Raw genomic sequence first — 20,250 nt, 5'->3', positions numbered from 1 at the left:
TCTATCTGTACCTTCATCGCTAGCTTCCTTTCTGGTCGTTCTATAGCTGCTGTCGTAGACGGCCATCGTTCTTCTCCTAGATCTATCAACACTGGTGTTCCTCAGGGCTCTGTCCTATCACCAACTCTCTTCCTTTTATTCATCAATGATCTTCTAAGCTGTACATCTAACCCTATCCACTCATACGCTGATGACTCCACCCTTCACCTTTCCATTCGGTTCCCGCAACGCCCATCTCAACAGTTACTTCAAGAAACAAGGGATGAGGCTATGGCACACCTAATATCTGACTTGGCTCATATCTCTGACTGGGGTAAAAATAATATGGTTGTCTTTAATGCATCTAAGACTCAGTTCTTACACCTATCAACCCGACAAAATCTTCCACAGGTATACCCACTAATGTTTAATAATATTCAGATTAATCCTGCATCATCCTTGAACATGCTTGGGGTTTCATTTACTCGGGACTTATCTTGGAAAGATCATATTACATCTCTTGTAAAATCTGCTTCCAAGAGATTGGGTGTGCTAAGCCGACTCCGCTCTTTCTTTACCCCTGCACAATTGTTGACTCTATACAGGGGTTTTATCCGCCCCTGTGTGGAGTACAACTCTCATGTGTGGGGAGGCTCCCCACATACAGCTCTTCTCAATAGGGTGGAGTCAGAGGCTTTTCGTCTCATTAACTCTCCTCCTCTTACTGACTCCCTTCAACCTCTGTCTCTTCGCCGCACTGTTGCATCTTTATCTCTTTTCTATCGCTACTTTAATGGTCACTGCTCCTCTGAACTGTCTGCTTGCATTCCTCCACCTCTACGACGGGCGCGTAGCACCCGTCTGGCAGCAAACTCTCATCCCTTTTCTGTCCAACTCTCTAATGCAAGAGTTAACCGTTACTCCCAGTCTTTCATTCATGCAACAGGTCAGCTCTGGAACTGTCTCCCTCTGTCTGTATTTCCTCCTGCCTATGATCTCCAGTCTTTCAAACGCAGTGTGTCCAGGCATCTCAAAATGATCGGATCTTGAATTTGGCTCTCTATTGTATTTTGTTTTTCTCTTGGAGGGAACTGTTACTGCGGGCTCATGGCCTTTGGTTCCTTCTTCCTCGCATAAAAAAAAAAAAAAAAAAAAAAAATATACCCCATCCATACTCCCATTCTCTCACACTCTCACCTCTCCACTTAGTTTCAGTTATTCTGCGTACATCAACTTGCGCACCCTCAAGCACCTGGACAATCTCTCTCTCTTTCACTTCATCATTCGCTCCCCTTACATTCCAAGTTCCAATTACCATGTCCTTTGTCAGGTCCTTGGTCGTCATCTTTTGGTCAGTCCTTGTCTGAGGCTTATTGTTTGTCTTTTTAGTTAGTTGTTTTCCGGGGAGGGACACTAACCCTCTGCCAACCCTTTTAGTCGCCTTTTATGACAAGCAGGAATACTGGGGGAGTATTCTTGAAAAAAAATCCTACCCCCAATTTGTTAATTAACCCCTAGGATATGCAATTCAATCAACCTAACTTCCCTGAAAACCTGTATATGGAGCTGATTTTTCAACTCTTACAGAAGTAAAAAGATTTATGCCCAGGAATTAGGGCTTGAATTTACACACTTTATGCCGCAAACCAGAGCATTTTAGACCTTCTGGTTCATGAGCTATAGCCTGTCAAAGTTGAAAAAAGTTACCCTTCCAGGTGGGGCGACTCCAGTTTTCTATGTGCTCCCACTCCATCTCTCCCACATTCCTCCCCTCCCATGACCTTCCTCATCCACTCCCATTATCCCCCCTTCTTCCTCCCCTCCCCCCTCCTTCTACCCCACCCTTCAGAATTTTCCAGCTCATTTTATTTTTATTTTTTTTTTCAAACAACAGCATGCACAATAATTCTGTCGGTGTTCCTCACTCCCCCCAACACCCTTCCCCCCCAACACTTCTCCCCTCCCCACCCTCCCTCCCCCCATTCCCTTCCCACATAGCTGTGTAGCTGTCAAAAAAAAAAAAAAAAAAAAAAAAAAAAAGCATGCAATATCTTTTTCTTGGTGTTACACACACACTCCAGCACCCTCTCCCCTCATCCCTTCCCCCTCCTCCTCTCCCCTCAGAGCTGTCAAATTAAGTAGCTGTAAGAATTTCAAGGGGAAAAAAAAAAGCTAGTTACCACCCCTGCTCCCCTACCCCCCTTCAGAATTTTTCAGCTCATTTGTTTTTCAAACAATAGCATGCAAAATAATTATATTGGTGTTCCTCACTCACTCCCAACACCCTTCCCTCCCCCCATCCTCTTCCCTCATAGCTGTGTAGCTGTCAAAATAAAAATCACGTTAAAAAACATACATTCTATGCTTCGAGCATTGGTGTATGCAGTTAAACAATATTCTGGTACTGAATGAACATATGCAACATGAATAGTAACCATCCATCCATCCATCCATCATCCAATCCTACATTGCCTCATGAGGAGCGTGGGAGCCCGGGGCTAGGCAGTTGGTCCCGACATTTAAGATGACAGTGACCAGCCTCACTCATCCCTGAGTGGCATTACATGAGCAATCAACCCCAACCACCCCTTGGATATAAACCTGCACCGGCTCCATCCGACTGGAGTGCAATAATTACCCACTAAACCACCAGGTGCCAAAATATGGCTATATGGTTACCACCCAGCGTAGTAAATGGTTTCCTGGTGTACAGGAAACTATTTGGCTTGTCACTCAGTGCAGAGTCACCCACAGGCAAAAGGAAAAGGAAAGAATGAAGGAAAGAGACAGAAGAGGGAGTGTAAAGTGACCCATAGGCAGAAGGACAAGGAGAGAATGAAGGAAAGAAAGACAGAAGAGGATGGAAGAGAGGAAAGGGCAGACACCCGAGAGCAGCACTACATCGAGTGTGTGGATGGTAAGCACCCCCACCTACCACAAATGATGTATAATACTCTAGGTGGGGGGGGGGAGGTAAGCAGATGGTGTACTACAGGGGGTGGGGGGTGGGAGGTGGAGTGGGGTGGGAAGAGGCCTGGATGGGTGGTACAGGGATACAGAGGTGAGAGACAGACACCACAAGACAAAGAGGACAGGCAGAGAGGGAGTACAGGGATGTGGACGGTGGGTAGGGGGGATATAACCCTCCCCAGGGAGACTGGGAGGGGGAGAAAGGGGGGGAAACCATCATGGCATGATGGAGGATGGTGGGGGAGGGGGAGGGATGGAGCAGGAGGTGGTCAGAGGCAAGGAAGGGGGAGAGAGAACAAAGATATTGGGGAAGAGGAAGGTGGCAAGAGGGCAGTGGGAGAATAACCCCCCCTCCACCATGGGTAGGGGCCTGGATCCTTCCTTCTCCCTACTCAGGACTTAGTTCTCATTGGTTTGCATCGATATACGTCACAATCGGGCCGAAGCTTAGCATCCACAGCTTTTTTCAAAGGCTCCTCTATTGATCACATTCGGTATCTAGCGTTATCTTGAAAAAGGATCAATCGATCCTGTTCACACTTTAAGGGTCAAAGGTGCTTGCACTGCACAAGAGTCCTTAAGGACTTTAACCTAGAGTAGGCAACCTGAGGCAGTACTTTCCCACTAACTGCCTCATTGGTTGTCACTTGGTAATTACATGGGCTGCAAATCTCTGCTTCCCTCTACTCTCACCTGCCACCTGCCCTTAAACCCTCTTTGCAGGTGGGGGTGTCCCCTGCTCCTAGGTGCTTCTTTTTTGTGCTTGTGAAAATTATATACCCCTGGTTATCATCCACAATACAAATTTTACATACAGTGATAGAAAGTGAATGGCATTTTCATGTTGTACTGACTTTATGTGAACACTTTTAAGACATTTGAATACTCCATGACAGTGAATGGTCATGTGGATCTCCTTCCAGTGACTAGGACCCTCTGGACCCCATTATAGTGAACCACTTATTTTGTTGTTGTTGTCATGTGGTTGTTCTTCAAGTTTTTGTGTTCCATATCTGATATAAACTTTACATGATATCTGAGTAATTGACGATAGTGTGTGGTCATGTGTCAGAGGAGACAAGATAAGAAGACATGCTTCTTACAGGAGCAATGTTTACAAAAATTCATTTTTTTTTTTTTTTTTTCTTTATTAGATTTTTTTTTTTTTTAATGTGTCCGACTCTGGGCAAAGGCTTCAGGGCCTATATCTCGGGGGCAGTAGCCTATCCCAAGGCCCAGTAGTCCTCCTACACCTCCACATGTCACCACTTCGGCGCTAAAACCCACCGTCCATATTGAATACATGCTAGGGTTGTCTCATACAGGACTGGTGTAATGGTATTAGCGGGGGTATTTTTACGACATGTCGGCGGGTCATCTGGTAGATCAGGAAAGTCTGCTTTTATGAAATTCAAATCCTTAAACTGTCCCCTGCCCCAGCCAGGATTTGAACCTGGGTCCATCAAGACTGCAGGCCACCTCTCTACCAAATCAGCCACCACCTCCCCCATAATCAGATAATGATCTGATATTCAGTTTTAGGTTAAAGGGAAAGCACGATTGTTCTAAGTTTTTCCTGTGTTCTTGCAGCTTGTTAAATGCATAACAACCATCCATCGAGCCATCATCCAATCCTACATTGCCCCATGAGGAGCATGGGAGCCCAGGACTAGGCAAGTTGGTCTTCCCATTTAAGATGAAAGTGACCAGCCTCACTCATCCCTGAGTGGCATTACGTGAGCAATAAACACCAACCTCCCTTTGGATATAAACCTTTACCGGCTCAATCTGACTGAAGCACCATAATTACTCACTAAACCACCAGGTGCCAAAATTTGGTTATATGGTTACCACCCAGCATTGTAAATGGTCTCCTGGTGTACAGGAAACCATTTGGCTTGTCACTCAGTGTATAGTCACCCACAGCAGAATGGAGAGGAAAGAATGAAGGAAAGAAAGCCAGAAGAGGGAGTGTAAAGTCATCCGTAGGCAGAAGGACGAGGAAAGAACAAAGGAAAGACAGAAGAGGACTGAAGGAAAGCAGGATGGAGGAGAGGAAAGGGCAGACCCCGGACAGCAGCACTGCATCAAGTGTGTGGATGGTGAACATAACAACTTTCCCTCCCCCCTTCTGTGAGGTATATCCTACCCCAGGTTACCTACAGTGTTATGGTTGGTTAGGATGCCTATCTCAGGTTAATAAATGTTGACATAGACAGCGGACTTGTAATAAACCCATGAAATAGCCAAATCACCCTAATACAGGGATTTCTTACCAGGAAGCATGGGTCATTTTTGTGTATCTTAAATGTCAGGACCAACTTGCCTATCCCCGGGCTCCTATGCTCCTCTTGGTGCACCATAGGATTGGATGATGGATGGATGGATGTGTATGTATAACACTGCACTCAATAACAGCAAACAACCAGAGCCTGTTGATGGGACTGAAGTGATTGACAATATTAAGTATTTACTGTATGTATAAATAATACAAGAAACTGCATTGTGAAAACCAAATAAAATTATGATGGAAGCTATATATTAAAAAAAAAAAAATGACATTCTAGTTGTCATAATTGTTGTATTGCAAAGTCACTAGTGTAACTGGAAGACTTACGGGAAGAGTAAGGCATTGCTCTCTACTTAATGTTCAAGAAGTTAAATGTTAAATGAGGTATTATTTAAAAAACATGAAGTTACCATACAATTATTAGAAGCGTGAATTCTGCCTATGGTAAGGTAAAGGTGGGAGCAGACACCATGAAGCACTTAGCTGCAGTACTTACTTCTGTTACATAGCCCTTTGAGCCTGTGGCAGGTTATTTACCATATCTCCTGGGATGCAAGACCTTAACATTCAAGTTATCATAGTCACCTATGTGGCAGGTTATTTATCATATATCCTGGGATGCAAGACCTTTGCATCATCCAAGTTATCACATTCACCTCCTCTTGGTGTTATCCTAGGTACCTATTTTACCAACCAGTCCACAAAGAGTGGATGAATGCCTAAGTAGTGACACTAGTTGTCTGCACCACGACAAACCCTAGTGCTAATAGGCCTGCCTAACATATGCAAAAAAAAGTAAATAGTAATGTTGAGTCATTAAGAACTAATTACACGAATGAAGAAATGTTCTAACTGTTATGTATACCATGTTAGCCAGACCACATACAGAGTATGTAAGTCATATTTCAACTTTAAATTTGTTAAACAATAACTATATAGAATGTGCAACACAGAGCAACAAAGACAGTCCCTTTCACTCAAAAATATGCCATATGAGACGACTGTGGAAGCCCTGACTGCCCAGACTGATGTAAAGATCATGTGGGGACATGACAGAAATATACAAGATCTTGTGTGGAATGCAGTATATGACAGTGAGACATTCCTGGTGAGATCCACTTTAACCCCTTAAAGTTGGTCCTCGTTTTAGAATGTGTCAACGGGATGTCGGTCCCCGTTCCTGAACTTTTTCTCTTACACTCTCAGCCAGTGCTCTACAGTAAATAATCCTAGGACATTGGAACACCACTCATTTTAAAGCTAATGAGCTGTACTTTGCGGGAAATAAAGATTTTTATGATAGGTTTAATAAATCACCTATTTTTTGCGAAAAATGCCCGCTCCTAACTGTTGATTTTATCAACAGTGCCAGGCCCCAAGGGGTTAAGAGGTGATTTGTCAGCAAGGGGGCCATGACAAGAAATTTATAGAGAAAAGGGCAAGATTAAATACATGGAAAAACACTTTTAGCAGCTGATGTGAAGAACCAGCCGTCGTATTAGTGCACTCTAAGTATGTCTGTGACACTGGGAAGAGGGATGATGAATCACAGAGATCTATCTACAGTGTCTGCCTACAAACAGACGCCATAATCCCAAAAGAGGGGGCAGTTTATCTTTGAGTTACTGGTAGTTGTTGCGTGGGAAGGGGCATCAACGCTCCGCAAACCCACTAACTGACACGTAGGGAACACATATGGGTTGGTTAAATGACTACCACCTAGTGCTGTAAATGGTTTCCTGGCTTATATGAAACCATGAGACTTGTCACTCAATGTAAAACCACCTGAAAAAGAAAGAGTACCAAAAAGTGACAGAAAAGATGGAAGAAATAGGAAGAGAGGAGGGCAGACACAGAAAAATAATGATAAAGGTGAAGGACGAAATAGGCAGCACAACATCAAGTGAGAGAAATCAGTCTCAAATATACAATTATAATGAATCAATTCACTTAGTTGGTCCAAACTCAACTATAGTGTTCCTCCTCGTAACATAGGGTTTGGGTGGAGTCACCCCCTCCCTACACTATTGCCATGTTTCCTAACCCTACGATGTATAACGCCTGTGGTTTGTGTAGTAGGAATGATACATAAACATAACTCATACTAATATAACTGTAATGAAAGTGCTGACATGTATCAAGGAAGAATAAAACTATTCTGCATACTATATTATACGATAATAGAGAAACGTGGCATAAAAATTTGGCAGTGTTGCTCTAAAAATATTCTAATTATTATTTACTTCCCCAACACTTCTAACATTGCTAATTAATTTAGCAAGTATAATTGCAAGAAAATTTGAAGGGATAAAAGTGGGAAGAGGCGATCCTTTCATAATTAAAATAAATATATCAAACAGCTCTGGGGTGGCAGCACTCACGCGACACGTGTTTGTGTGTACGCTGTGGGAGGTCACCAACCCCCTACAGGATTTAGGCCTATTGGGGAAACCTCTATAAAAAAACGCGCCGTGACTTTTACCTCAAGGGTGGTGCGGAAATAAAGTCAAAATTATAATCCATACATAAAAATGGAAGTAAAAAACCATGGATGACACATAACAAAATCTAGCGAGAGAGAGAGAGAGAGAGAGAGAGAAATAATAATAATAATAATAATAATAATAAAACTTTATTTCCACTAAACAGTGGGTATTCTTATACATTATACAGTAGTACAGCATACAGTATGAAAGTTCTATACACAATATAATACAAGTTGATACATATGGTGGAGAATAGTGACAGAGAGGTAAATGGTTTAAAAGGTGTGGGGACACTTAGGTTAAAAATAGATCAATTAAGGGATTTAGGAACGAAGGCAGTGGGAAGGATTAAGACAGATGGGATTGTAAGATTAGGGAGTTTGAGCAATAGGGTAGAATGTATGCTCTCAATAAAAGTATAGCAATTATCAACGGCTAATTATTATACAGGTGTTGATGGTGGGGGTCTATATTTATAGGAGGTGTTGGTGGTGGAGGTATAGCGGGTGTTGTTGATGGGGGTGTTGTTGGGGGTAGGGGTATAGGGGGTGTTGGTGGCAGGGATATAGGGGGTATTAGAAAAACGGAGATCACAAGAGGGAAACAGTGTCAAGGTCATCGCTGATGGAGAGGTCAGCTCGGAAACGTGGCAACAGTGCAGGGAGGGGGTGACTCCACCAAAACCCTACGTTTCGATCTGTCAGACTATAGCTACTAACTCTGCTTGAAATTAGACATATGAGCTGGAGACACAGGCCAAATAAGCCTCAATCAAAAGTTTTTCTATCAGAGTCTGTGAAATGGGGGACAAAAATAATTAAAAACACATTGAAAAATAAAGAAATAATACAGTGGGGATCAAAAATCTAGTGGCTGTTCAAAAATAACTAAGATCCGTGGGAGGGAAATGAAATGGCAGGGGACAGGGCGACATGAAGGCAATCTGTTTGTAGCCTCTCCTTATGAGATTAGGGCATCTGGCTATAGACAGACAGATACATAAATCAGTTCATAAAATGCATACCTTCCAGATGAAACCTCCTATCCCACACAACCCAGTCTTCAGAAGGGCTGAGTCAAACTCAGTCATGGACCAGTCCCCAACACCAGTTTGTCACAAAGAAGGGTACCGTAGGTGTGGAAGCATTGAATCCCCAGGCTGATCGAGGTGATTTCGCGTACCCTAAACCAACAAGTACAGTACATTAAGTTACTGATATTACACACTGGACTGATCTTCTTAGTTATAATTAAGCCATTTCCTCTTGATATGCCACATATAATATCAGTTAAAGCCAGAGTGATAGGACATCAGCCTCACCATAAATGAAATTTTAATAAGATTAGGCTATTGTACTTTTTTTTTTTTTTTATTTACTTTGCTTTAGCTACTTAATTTATAAACACAGTACTGAATAAATTATAAAATTAAAGCTGCAAAAATTTTGGATGATAGGAGAAACTCAACTGGGACCTCAAAATTAGTAACTACCAGTGAAGGGATGGAAGAACAACAGAATTAGGACCAAGCCATGATGTGACTATATGATACTGGAGGAGTAGAGGGAAAATAAAGGCCAGAAGAAACATGAAAATGTGGAGAAGAAAAGTAGGAAAGAACAGAAGAGAAAAGTAAAGAGAGAAAGCTTGAAGACCAAAAGACTTCTTATAGTCGCCTCTTATGACAGGCAGGGATACTAAGGAAGTATTCTTTCCCCCCCTTCCCAAATGGGAACTACCAGTGGAAAACAGTACAACTAGTACTGCTGAAATGGCAGTAAAACTTTAGCTACCCAACAGGCACAGAAACTGCAACTACAGCAATCTCTTATTTATCCGGACATGTAGTACCTGGATCTGTTCATTATCCAGATACTGGACCTTGGCTCTATTAAACCATTATCTGAATTTACTTGCTTTTATTGGACATAGAAGTCCCCAGGAACTTCAGCCACCCAGTAGACATGTTCAAACATTTGGTATCTAATTGGCCGCTGGGCTCGAGCTGTGAGCAGGAAATTGGCTGTAACCCACAACCAGAGCTAAAATGTCCGTCTGCCCCTGTATTGAATAGTCAAAGTTGCACGCTCATTCGATCACTCCCAACAAACCTCCAGCAACCGAGTAATGCGGCTGTACTCCACATGCAGTGTCAAAACATTCATATGTATCCCCACCCAATGTCTAAAGTCGTGCGGCCACCAGCCTACGTCTCTCCTAACTGCCACCATGCATCGAACACAGACCAAATGCCAAAAGTACATGTTCAGTGACAGCAGTAGTTTGCCTCTCTACCGAACATCCAAACTCGCCCAGTCACAGGAAGAAATGTTTCCAAATGGTCACCATGCATCTAACAGACCACAAGCTACAAGTACCGAAAATGTACAGTAAATGTGCCCGTCTACCTTGTGACTGAAGGGTGAAAATCCTGCCCACAGCCTCTCTTCTCCCCTCCTCCTGTCCCTCCTCCATGCCCTCCCGGCTCCCCCCTTACTCCCTCAGTCCCTCCCCTCCTTCGTGCTAATAGCACTGACTTGTGAGTTTTTCAAGTTTTATTGAGATTTATTCGAATACTATTGGTCATATCAAAATTCAAAAGTGACCACAAGAAAGCTCATGTAATTCTGCAGCCAGATATGGTGCTTAACTCTTGGAAGGTGCTAGCAAAACTTTGCACTAGGATGGTGGGAAGTTATAAGAAGGTAAGTTTTACTCTTGCGCACTAGCTATATGTTCTCACTGCATTTCTGTACATTTACTCATCAGTTTTCTGTGTTTTTATTTGCTTATCTTATAGTATAAACATCATTGAAAATGAAGTTATACAGTACATTTATACTAATTTAACTAATTTCCGGTGGCATATTTGGCCATGGAATTTTTTTTTGTGGGGTCAGGGAGCAGTTATCACTGGTGTCAGAAAAATGATTTTCCAACCATCCTGAGGTTTTTTGTGGATGCTTATTGTTTAAGAATTGTTTCCTTGGTGTCTTGCATTAATATGGATAGTCCTGTGTGTGTTTTGTTGTCTTAATATGGCAGATTGACCTGAAAACAGTTCCAAAATTAGGAGGGGTACTGTACATGCAATAGTGTAGAGGTAGGTTTTTTTTTTTTTTGGGGGGGGGGGGGGGCATTACCTGGATATTCCTATGTGCATTTTGATGTCTAGATGTGGCAGATGGACCTGAAAACAGTGCCAAAATTACGAGGGGTACTTTACATATAGCAGTGTATAAGTAGGGTGTTTTTTGGTTTTCAGTGCATTTTTTTCATGGTTTTCTTGGTGTTTAGCATTACTTTGGATATTCTTATGGGTGTTTTGATGTCTAGATATGCATGAATGACCAGAAAACACTGCCAAAATAAGCAGGGGTACTGTACAAATAGGTTAGGTATAGGTTGGTTGTTGGGTACCAGTATAGGTAGGGTCTGGGTATAGTAGGGGTATATTGTTCATTATCCAGACATCGCCACTACCCAGGCAGGCCTTTAGCTCTATTACGTCGGATAATTGAGGGATTACTGTATCTTGTTCCAATGGCACAAACTTTAGACATTTTATTACAGTACCGTATGCAACATAGACAGTTATGTTTATTTTAGACTACAAAAAATGTAGAGGAATAATAAAATAAAGGCCATGGTTAGGATTACGGCAGCCGCAAGAACACATTCACAGCAGCCATAACTTACACTCACGGTATAAAACTACGGCAACCATAACCTAGCCTACTCTATTTCTAACCTAACCGAACCACTAAACATAACCACTAAATTCTAGGGGTTTAAGCTGCATTGTAGCAGTATTAACCTAACCTAACCTAACAACTCTAGCATCACTGCATGTATAAAAGCTTTGTAAGTGCCATAATCATAGTCCGTTTTGTTTTGTTTCGTTTCATTTTTAAAGGCTCCAACATGCTGGCATGTGTCAGCCTTTGTCACCTAATAGTGGCTGTCCATGCTGCACGAACCATTGCAGCCTCCCTGTTCAGTCCCTTAACCCTGAGGTCACAGTTAATGACCTCGTCCCATGTCTTTCTCGGTCTACCCCTCATAACCCCACCCCCAATATTAACACTTCTCACCTAATTATCATCCCCCATCCTCTCCATATGTCCAAACCATCTCAATCTACCTCTCCTCATCACAACACCAACACACTCCAGTCCCATCCTACCTCTCAACTCCTCCATCGTAAACCCAGCCTCCCCAGACCTTGCACGCAGGGACGCACTACACATCCACCTAATCATTGTCATTTCTGTTCGTCTGACCCGGTGAATATCCTCCTCCTTTACTGCCTAGGTCTCACTACCATACAGCATTACACTCCTAACACATGCTGCAAACAAAGACCCCTTAGCACGCAGGGAGAGTCCTCTCAATGTCAGGAGAAGCAAGAGCTCCCTGAACTTCTTCCAACCACTTCGCACCCTAGCCACAGAGCTAGCTCCAGCCCCACCTCCAGCACACAACATGTCTCCCATATAACAAAATCTTCCACACACTCAAGAGATTCACCGGCAAGTTCAATCCTTTCACGCCTGACAATTTCCACCCGCCCTCCCCGACACGCCGTACACATAAAATCAGCATTATCTCGCAGTCTACCTCTGATACCACTACATCTCTTGTGTACCCATTTATCGCAAACACTGCACAAGGTGGAATTACTTCCCACGCCCTTGTGGCAAACTGCACATGGCCACTATCCCTCGTTTTTTACAGTACCGCCACCAACCCTAGTTATCATCACTTTTGTTTTATCTGCATTTACCCTTAAGCCCTTGTGCCCCATACCATCTCTCCACTTCCTAAACTTTTCCTCAGCCTCCCTTTCATTCTCTGCAATCAACACCAAATCATCAGCATACAACATCACCCACAGGAGTCCGTTTCTTAAGTCACGTGAGAGGGCTTCAAGTACCATGATAAACAACATAGGACTCAAAACTGACCCCTGATGCACACCAACATTCATGGAAAACTCATCACTCAATCTCCATTCACTCTTACCTGGTTACATATCCATACCCACCCTAACCAGCCACTCCTCCAAGCAAAGCTCTCTCATTGCCCACTTCACCACCTCTCTATGGACTCTGTCTAAGGCCTTTTCCAAATCAACAAAAACAAAATACAGATTCTTCTACCAATATATTTTTCCTGAAGCTGTCGAACAATGAATATGGCATCAGTGGTCCCCCTACCTGGCATAAACCCAAACTGCATCTCATCAATATTCACTCTTTCTCTAATCATACCTTCTAAAACTCTCTCCATTACCTTTATTATCTGATCTAAAAGCTTTATACCTCTATAATTTCCTCTTTCCAGGGCATCACCCTTCCCTTTATACACATTTACATTTACACTCTTCAGCCAATCATCTGGGACAACACACTCATAAATAATCATATTTTATCAGGTCAGTGACTACCTCACCCCTATATCTCCTGAGTGTATAATTACATCTTCCGTAATCCTAACCACTTCGTAAAATAAACCTGTTCTGGGGTACTTAAGGAAACTGCCAGTTTGCATGTAGCAGCAAATTACTGGCTGGATGCACTGACTGTCAACAATCTCAATGATGGGACTCCTCGGTGCATCAGTTATTCAAATCTATAAGAAACTTACGATCATGCTTAACCTAATATATCCTAACCTAGCTTATTCTAACTATCCTAACTGAGGACTTTGTCCCCAGACCCCCCTCCTCTGATTTTAACCACCTAGGATTGCCGTTTAACCTTACCTACAGAGCCACTGCATACCTATCTGGTCAAATCCCAATCTGAGTCCTAATTTACTAAACCTAAACTAATCTATTGTATCATAACCTAATATACCCCATCTTCATTAACTGAAATTATCAGGTAAATGTATGCTTGAAGCTGCAGAAAGACCAGTCAAACTTTACATGTATACCTCATGCGATTTTTTACTTTTCGTTAACATTTTCTAGTAGATTCGGTCATTCAAAGGATCTTTTTTTCTATGGCATTTCTCTCGGAAACTGATAATAAATGAGTTACACGTGACTTATTTCTGCCAATCACAGATGAGCATGCATTGCATCAGCCAATAAAATTCATCCTCGACGAAGACGAGGATACTGAGTAAGGTAAGCTTCTAGGTTAGGTTAGGTACTTTTGATAGGTTAGATAATTTTTATGGGTTAGGTTAGGTTAATTTCCTTTTGCTATAATAATAGGACGTTTCACGTGGTAACAGGCATCCAACCTGAGTGTTTTCTGTTTCTCGTTTATTATCAATTTCCGAGAGAAATGTCATAGAAGAAAAGATTCTTAGAATGACTGAATCTACTAGAAAATGTTAACGAAAAGTTGAAAATCGCATGAGGTGTAGGTGTAAAAATTGACCGAAAGACCTTACCAATTCAATTCATATTCCTCACACTAGTTTTCTGTGTACAGTATTTCTGACTATTTTCTGGGTGGTAAATTCCCTTTTCCTGCTGAAAAATATCCCCTTGTAATAATCACATTTCTTAAGTCATAACTACAATTCTTGTTTCCTGCGTAACGGAAGAAACTCACTCAACGTACTCAATGGTGGATTTCGTTTCCCAGTTTCCAAAATGGAGCCTAGGTTAGGCTTGCTATTATGTTAAATTATTAGGTACAGTTACAGGGCTTTTGCTAACTGCCGATGGTTGCAAGCCATTTGGCTCCTAAGGTTTCTGATTTACGAGCCAAATAAATTTTTAGTAGCCAAACTGACCATGAGCCGAAATATTTTACAAGCAATAAGAAATACACTGAGGTGGTTTGGACATGTGGAGAGGATGGAGAATGAAAGACTGACTAAGAGGGTGTATGTAGGTGAGGTGGAGGGAGGGAGAGGGAGGGGTAGACCGAGGATAAGGTGGAGGGATGGAGTCGAGAGGTATATGAGGGAGGGGGGCGTGAGTTGGGGGGAGGGGAGTCAAATGGTGGGTGACAGAGTGACTTGGAGGCATTTTGTCTGCGGCCACCCTTTGCGGGATTAGGGCGTCGGGCTATAGATAGATAGATAGATAGATAGAATAAGATAACACTGTATATTTATTTATTTACACGCTGTCTATTTTTAAACATTCACAGTGGTGACAAGGAAAAACTTAATAATCGCTCACAACGTGCTCTTTTGTTCATTTAAGTGAGATTTACTTATTTTGTAGTTTACTGGGTTTTGAAATGGATGTATATTCTCCTCGCCAAAAAGCGACTTGCATGTAAAATTTGTTTGCCGAAGGGAAAAAATACTCGCATTTGCGAGCTGTGGCTCGCCAAACAAGAGCCCTGAGTTAAGCTAGGTGAGGACAGGCTTAGTTAAACATTTACGTTAGGACAGTCCCTTCCGCCATTATGCTGTTGAATCAAACAAAAGTTGTCACAGCGGAACAGCCAAAATAAAAGGGAAACATTTATTTACCGGCCCAGAAATAATAACAAAAGTATAACAGACTATCAGGAAGAACTGATTTGGTATGGTGCATCTACTACTAAAGGTAAAATGTATGTTTACCAATTATCCAAATCTGACATATCAGTAAAGAATTTGAATTATGCCAAAAGGTGTCTGGAGAATTTGGCAGCAAGTTTTGCTCTTGGCAGTAATTATTTGTGATGTAAACAAGTTTTTACATACTTCACAGGTAAAATTTTTTTAAATGCCCGTTATCAACGGTAATCTACAAAGCGGAACAAGTAACCAGACTAATTTCAACAGCAAATATGTAAAGGCTGTGCCCGTGTGGCAAAGGATTACTAAAATGGTTTCCCTGGGCCTATTGCCCACCTTAGTTTATCATCTGATGTATTAATGCAGGTTGGTGTTGGTTCGTCAGCAGATAATTACCAGCCTTGTCCCATGTCCATGCCCCACAGCTGGAGTAGAGGTCAAGCCAATATCATTTAAGTTTAGCTGTTGTTGGGATGATTAGAGATGGGGACGGTGAATCAGCTATGCAACCGTTGTCACCTTTTTCAGGTTTAGGATCGTAAATGAACACGTGCTCAGTTCACTGTTTGTTTACCAAACCGATCGTTTTCGTAGTAGGTACTGCAGATGTGTAGTGGACTACGGGCACAAACTTTAATGATGTGTGAGCTAATATTTTATTTGCGGTGTTTTTGTAGTAACATACTGTATAAATACATATAAAGAATTTCAAATAAAAGATGACCAGAGCATGCATACGAAGCCATTTATTGTTTTACACTCAGTCATGTAAGACATTTATTACTGTGTAAAAACTTAATTTTTACGCGTAGAATAATGGCTAATACCTTGATAAAATGATGCATTTTTTTTTTTTTTTTTTAGTAAACACACGGCCCTCTAGCGGTGGCGCAGTGAAGTGTTCACAACACCATTGAACCAGGGGCTGAACGCCCATATCTATCATTTTCGGTCACTATGGAGCCGTATGAAGTCTTAGTCAACCAGCCAGTTGTCATAGACAATGTGAGTGTGCAGCAGAATATTTGAATAATGCAAAATTTGGGTAAGAGCTGTGCTTATAACTAACAAAGAGGAAGTGGGCGGCCGGGCGCGCCTGTCAAATGATCTGTTTGGCGATGACTCATGCAGGTTAATATACGGACCACCTTCAATAGATATGGCCCTCAAGTGATATATACACAAAATCTGGGAAGGATAAGTAGCCTTTAGTATTTTTATGACTGTAGAGGACGAAGTCGGAAATAAGTGGCTAGCCAACTGTTCTGGAAAAAGTAAAGGGGCGTGAAGAGTGCGTTAATGTCAACTCAACTTCTAGAATGTTTTATTACCATAGCGTTACCAAGTGGTCAAAGTATTCTTAAAGTGATAAGCATTTGCTTTATTTGTTCCTTTGCCATTGTTTGTAATTAACAGTACTGGTAGCTTTCATATCTTCCAGGATTGCTGTCTGGACTCTAATTTTTCAGCCCCTGTCCTTTCAAATTTATAATCCCATAAGGAGTTAGGGTTGAAGAGGAAATAGCTTACTAAAAATACAGAAGGGAAGGGAAAGATAAATGATACTTTGAAATAAAATGAAATTGACAAAAACTTAGCCAAGTGTAACATGGCTTAAAGTTTCATCCATGGTATCAAGTGAAGGGAAAAAAAATACCTTAAAATGTGTGAGGAAAAAACAAAGCAGATGTTTGCCCATTTTATGTTATAAGGAGACATGGTGTATAATGCCATCTGTTGCATGTAAGCAGACTACAGAGGCATGCGGAAGTGATTGTAATGTTAGGGTCATTTTCATATTCATTCCTACCGGTAGTACAGTCTCCAGCTCCCTACACTGCTCTAAACATGTGTTTTAGTTTTCACTGTCATCCGTAATCACACATTAGGGCCTCTGTTTGAAGGCTGCATTCAGTGTGACCTTCAGTAATATTAGAACTTTTTAGGGATCCAGAAGGCTCATCAGCAAACATGTCTGAAAGAATTAAAATAAGAATCTGGGTATAACTTTAGAAGTAACCAACGTTACCGATTTTCATTATATTACGTCCCTGAACTATTCTAACCAAGACTTACCTTTTAAGGCTAGTTTGAGTTGGGGGAGCTAATTTTGTAGGGGTGGTCATATAGTGGCTTAGGTTAGGCTATCTCTCAGTAGCGGATGAATGTCGCGCCATATTGGCTGGTGCAGGAATGTGCACTAGGTCTGTCAGGCCCTAGGTTAGGTTAGGTTAGTTTGGGTTAGTGCAGAATAGTGTGTTTTCAATTAATTTTGATCTTGATTTGGGGGGATAAACCCACTTTTGGAAATCTTACTCAAAATTACAAAAGGGGGATTTTCCCCCAAAAATGAAGGTCAAAACTAATTAAAACATGGTATTTTGCATTGGAAACCATAAAACTAATAATAAAAGAAAACGTTGGTTACTTCTAAAAATTTACCAGAATCTGTGTCTAATGCATGTAAACTCTCAATTATCTGTTGTAATATCCAGCCTAACGCAATATCCAGCGCTGCTGGCTCAGCTCTGTTAAAGCAATATCCTGCGCCAAGACGGGACGTAACCGGCAGTTCTATCCAATTTCTGGCATTGACATGTATCAACCGATTTGTAAATGGTAGCCAACTGGCTCTTTATAACTGTACTGTATCATTACTTTATTGTATTTTATGTTTAATTTTTGTCTTTACTCACGGAAGCTTTGTTAGGATAGAGGTCCTAGACAGTTAGTGACGTAGTGTCTGGCCCAACACCAAATATTGAGCTAATGGGGGCACTTTGCAACATCCGGCATTTTGCTTTAACTGGTGTTGGGCTTGGCTGAAGTACAATGGATAATTGAGAGTTTACTGTATGTGTTAATGTTTATATCAAGCTATGTATTCATCTGTCCATTGCCAGACGCTGTAATCTCCTAAGGGGTGGCCACAAACAAATTGCCTTCATGTCACCCTATCCCCTGCCATTTCACTGCTCTGCTCCCAGCTCACACCCCTCTCTCTCACATGCCTTTCCACTCCATCCCACCATCTAATCCTTGGCCTCTCCCTCCTTCCCCCCCCTCCACCTCACTCACATAGCCTACACTCTCCTTTTTAACCCCTTAACCACGGATGTCATTCCAGTATGACATTGAAAAAACTGGACCAAACCGTGGTTATCATTCTGGAATGTCTGTGAATATTTTGAATACCGCGCGTTTTTTCCACACGCCAGTTGTTTCAAGGGTGAGTCGCTATTTAGTTCTTTCACTCAAGCCAACAGCCATCTCCCTCCTCCCACCCCCTGGGGACCCCCCCATCCCTGCCCAAACACCTATCAGTCTCTGTCCAGCTTTGTGAGTGACAATGTTGCTGAAGTGGCAGTGAAGTGAGGGCAATTACAGTGCCTTTTACGTGCTTCAGTGAACACAGAGTGGGTGTTTATTGTATGTGCAGGGTTCATATATGCTCATAGTATTATTATCAGAGTGTGGTTGGCATTTAGTAATGGTGTGTGGGGCAAAAAATAGTGATTTTAGATCGCTCACTTCTAATGGCACTGCCCGCCCACTGAAAGTCTACGAAGTCATGAAACCTACATCATTGCAAAGCTAAAGGTTAGTACTTTCTAATGGTACCTCATTTTTCGCTCTAGCACTATTCTGTGGAGAGTTATAAAGGTTTAAAGTTTGTTTACATTTTGGCTGGAACCCCCGTGAGGGGGGCCAGTCGCGTCAAAACAATGCCCTCGGTTAAAGGTTTAATCTCTTGCTCTCCATCCTCTCCACATGGCAAAACCAGCTCAGTGTATTTCTCCTAATGCTTTTTATCACATCCACACCACAACGTTCCTTCACTTCTTCATTTGTCAGTCTCTCCACATGGTCCTTTCAAATAACTCATTTCCACTGCTCTCACTTTTGACTTGGGTCTTTCCAACAAGGTCCAAGCTTTATATCCATATATTACTGTATCACAATACTCTCATGCAGCGACTTTTTACTTCCATACTCACTTCCCTGTTCCTTATCACTGCTTTTAAATAACCAGTAACCATTCTTCCTTGTTGTTCTCTTTCAAGCACTTGACCCTCCAAATTTCCATCCATACTCATCACACTACCCAAGTACAGTAATTCCTCGATCATCCATTGTAATAGAGCCAAAGGCATGATCGGATATGGGCAATGTCCAGATAGGGAGCAATGTCCCTTACTGTATCTATACCCTACCTATCCCTGTACCCAACGTACTGTATATGTACAGTACCCCTCCTAATTTTGGGAGTGTTCTGCAGTCTTTTGGCAGTTTTTAGACATCAAAACACACATTGCAGTGTGCAGTATAATCCTAAACACAAAAAACAATGCATAAACAAAAAAAAAAAAAACTATGCTAAACCTTACCAAAATGTACAGTACCCTTCCAGATTTTGGTAGTGTTCTGAGGTCTTCCGGCTGTTTTTAGACATCAAAGCACACATTGCAATATGCAGTGTAATCCTAAACACCAAGCAAACAATGCATAAACAAACAAAAAATATATATATATGCACAGTACCCCCTCCTAATTTTGGCAGTGTTCTGCAGTCTTTCAGCAATATTTAGACATCAAAATACACATGGGAATATCCATTGCAATGCTAGACACTATGAATCTTAAACAATACATAAACAACAAAAGTCCACAAATATCTATCTATCTATCTATTGCCAGACGCCTCAATCCCGTTTGGAGTGGCCACAAACAAATCGCCTCCAAGTTGCCCTGTCCCCCGCCATTTCACTGCCCTGCTCCCAACTCACACCCCCCTCTCTCAATATCCTGCCAATAAAAGTACAGTACCCCTCCTAATTTTGACAGTGTTCTCCAGTTTCTCAGCTGTAGTTGTACATCAAAACACACTCGGAAATATCCAGAGTAATGCTAAACACTAGGAAGACAATGGATAAACAAACAAACATGCCAAACCTTAACAATATTAAAGTACCCCTCCTAATTTTGGCATTGTTCTGAGGTCTTCCGGCTGGTATTAGACATCATAGCACTCATTGGAGTATGTAA

At 41.8% G+C, this 20,250-nt stretch overlaps 2 protein-coding genes across 2 annotated transcripts in view; one reads left to right on the top strand and one right to left on the bottom strand.

Annotated features, from left to right (window-relative positions):
* The window catches only part of LOC145411058 (WD repeat-containing protein 36), a 35,110-nt gene extending 26,326 nt beyond the window's left edge, over positions 1–8,784 (bottom strand). Inside the window, exon 1 of the mRNA XM_080281135.1 lies at positions 8,750–8,784. The gene's annotated coding sequence lies outside the window, so the exon portion shown is untranslated. The remainder of the gene's footprint in view (positions 1–8,749) is intronic.
* Positions 8,785–16,110: 7,326 nt separating this feature from the next.
* Arp1 (Actin-related protein 1) overlaps positions 16,111–20,250 on the top strand; it is a 146,791-nt gene continuing 142,651 nt past the window's right edge. Inside the window, exon 1 of the mRNA XM_080281063.1 lies at positions 16,111–16,209. Coding sequence (XP_080137189.1) covers positions 16,162–16,209 — 48 coding nt within the window. The 5' untranslated portion in view covers positions 16,111–16,161. The remainder of the gene's footprint in view (positions 16,210–20,250) is intronic.

Source organism: Coenobita brevimanus, chromosome 87, assembly GCF_032717465.1.
Source record: "Coenobita brevimanus isolate Jiangsu-jjx chromosome 87, ASM3271746v2, whole genome shotgun sequence".
Taxonomy (NCBI): domain Eukaryota; kingdom Metazoa; phylum Arthropoda; class Malacostraca; order Decapoda; family Coenobitidae; genus Coenobita; species Coenobita brevimanus.
The sequence above is the reverse complement of the archived record's forward strand: the minus strand, read 5'-3'. Positions and strand labels throughout refer to the sequence as shown.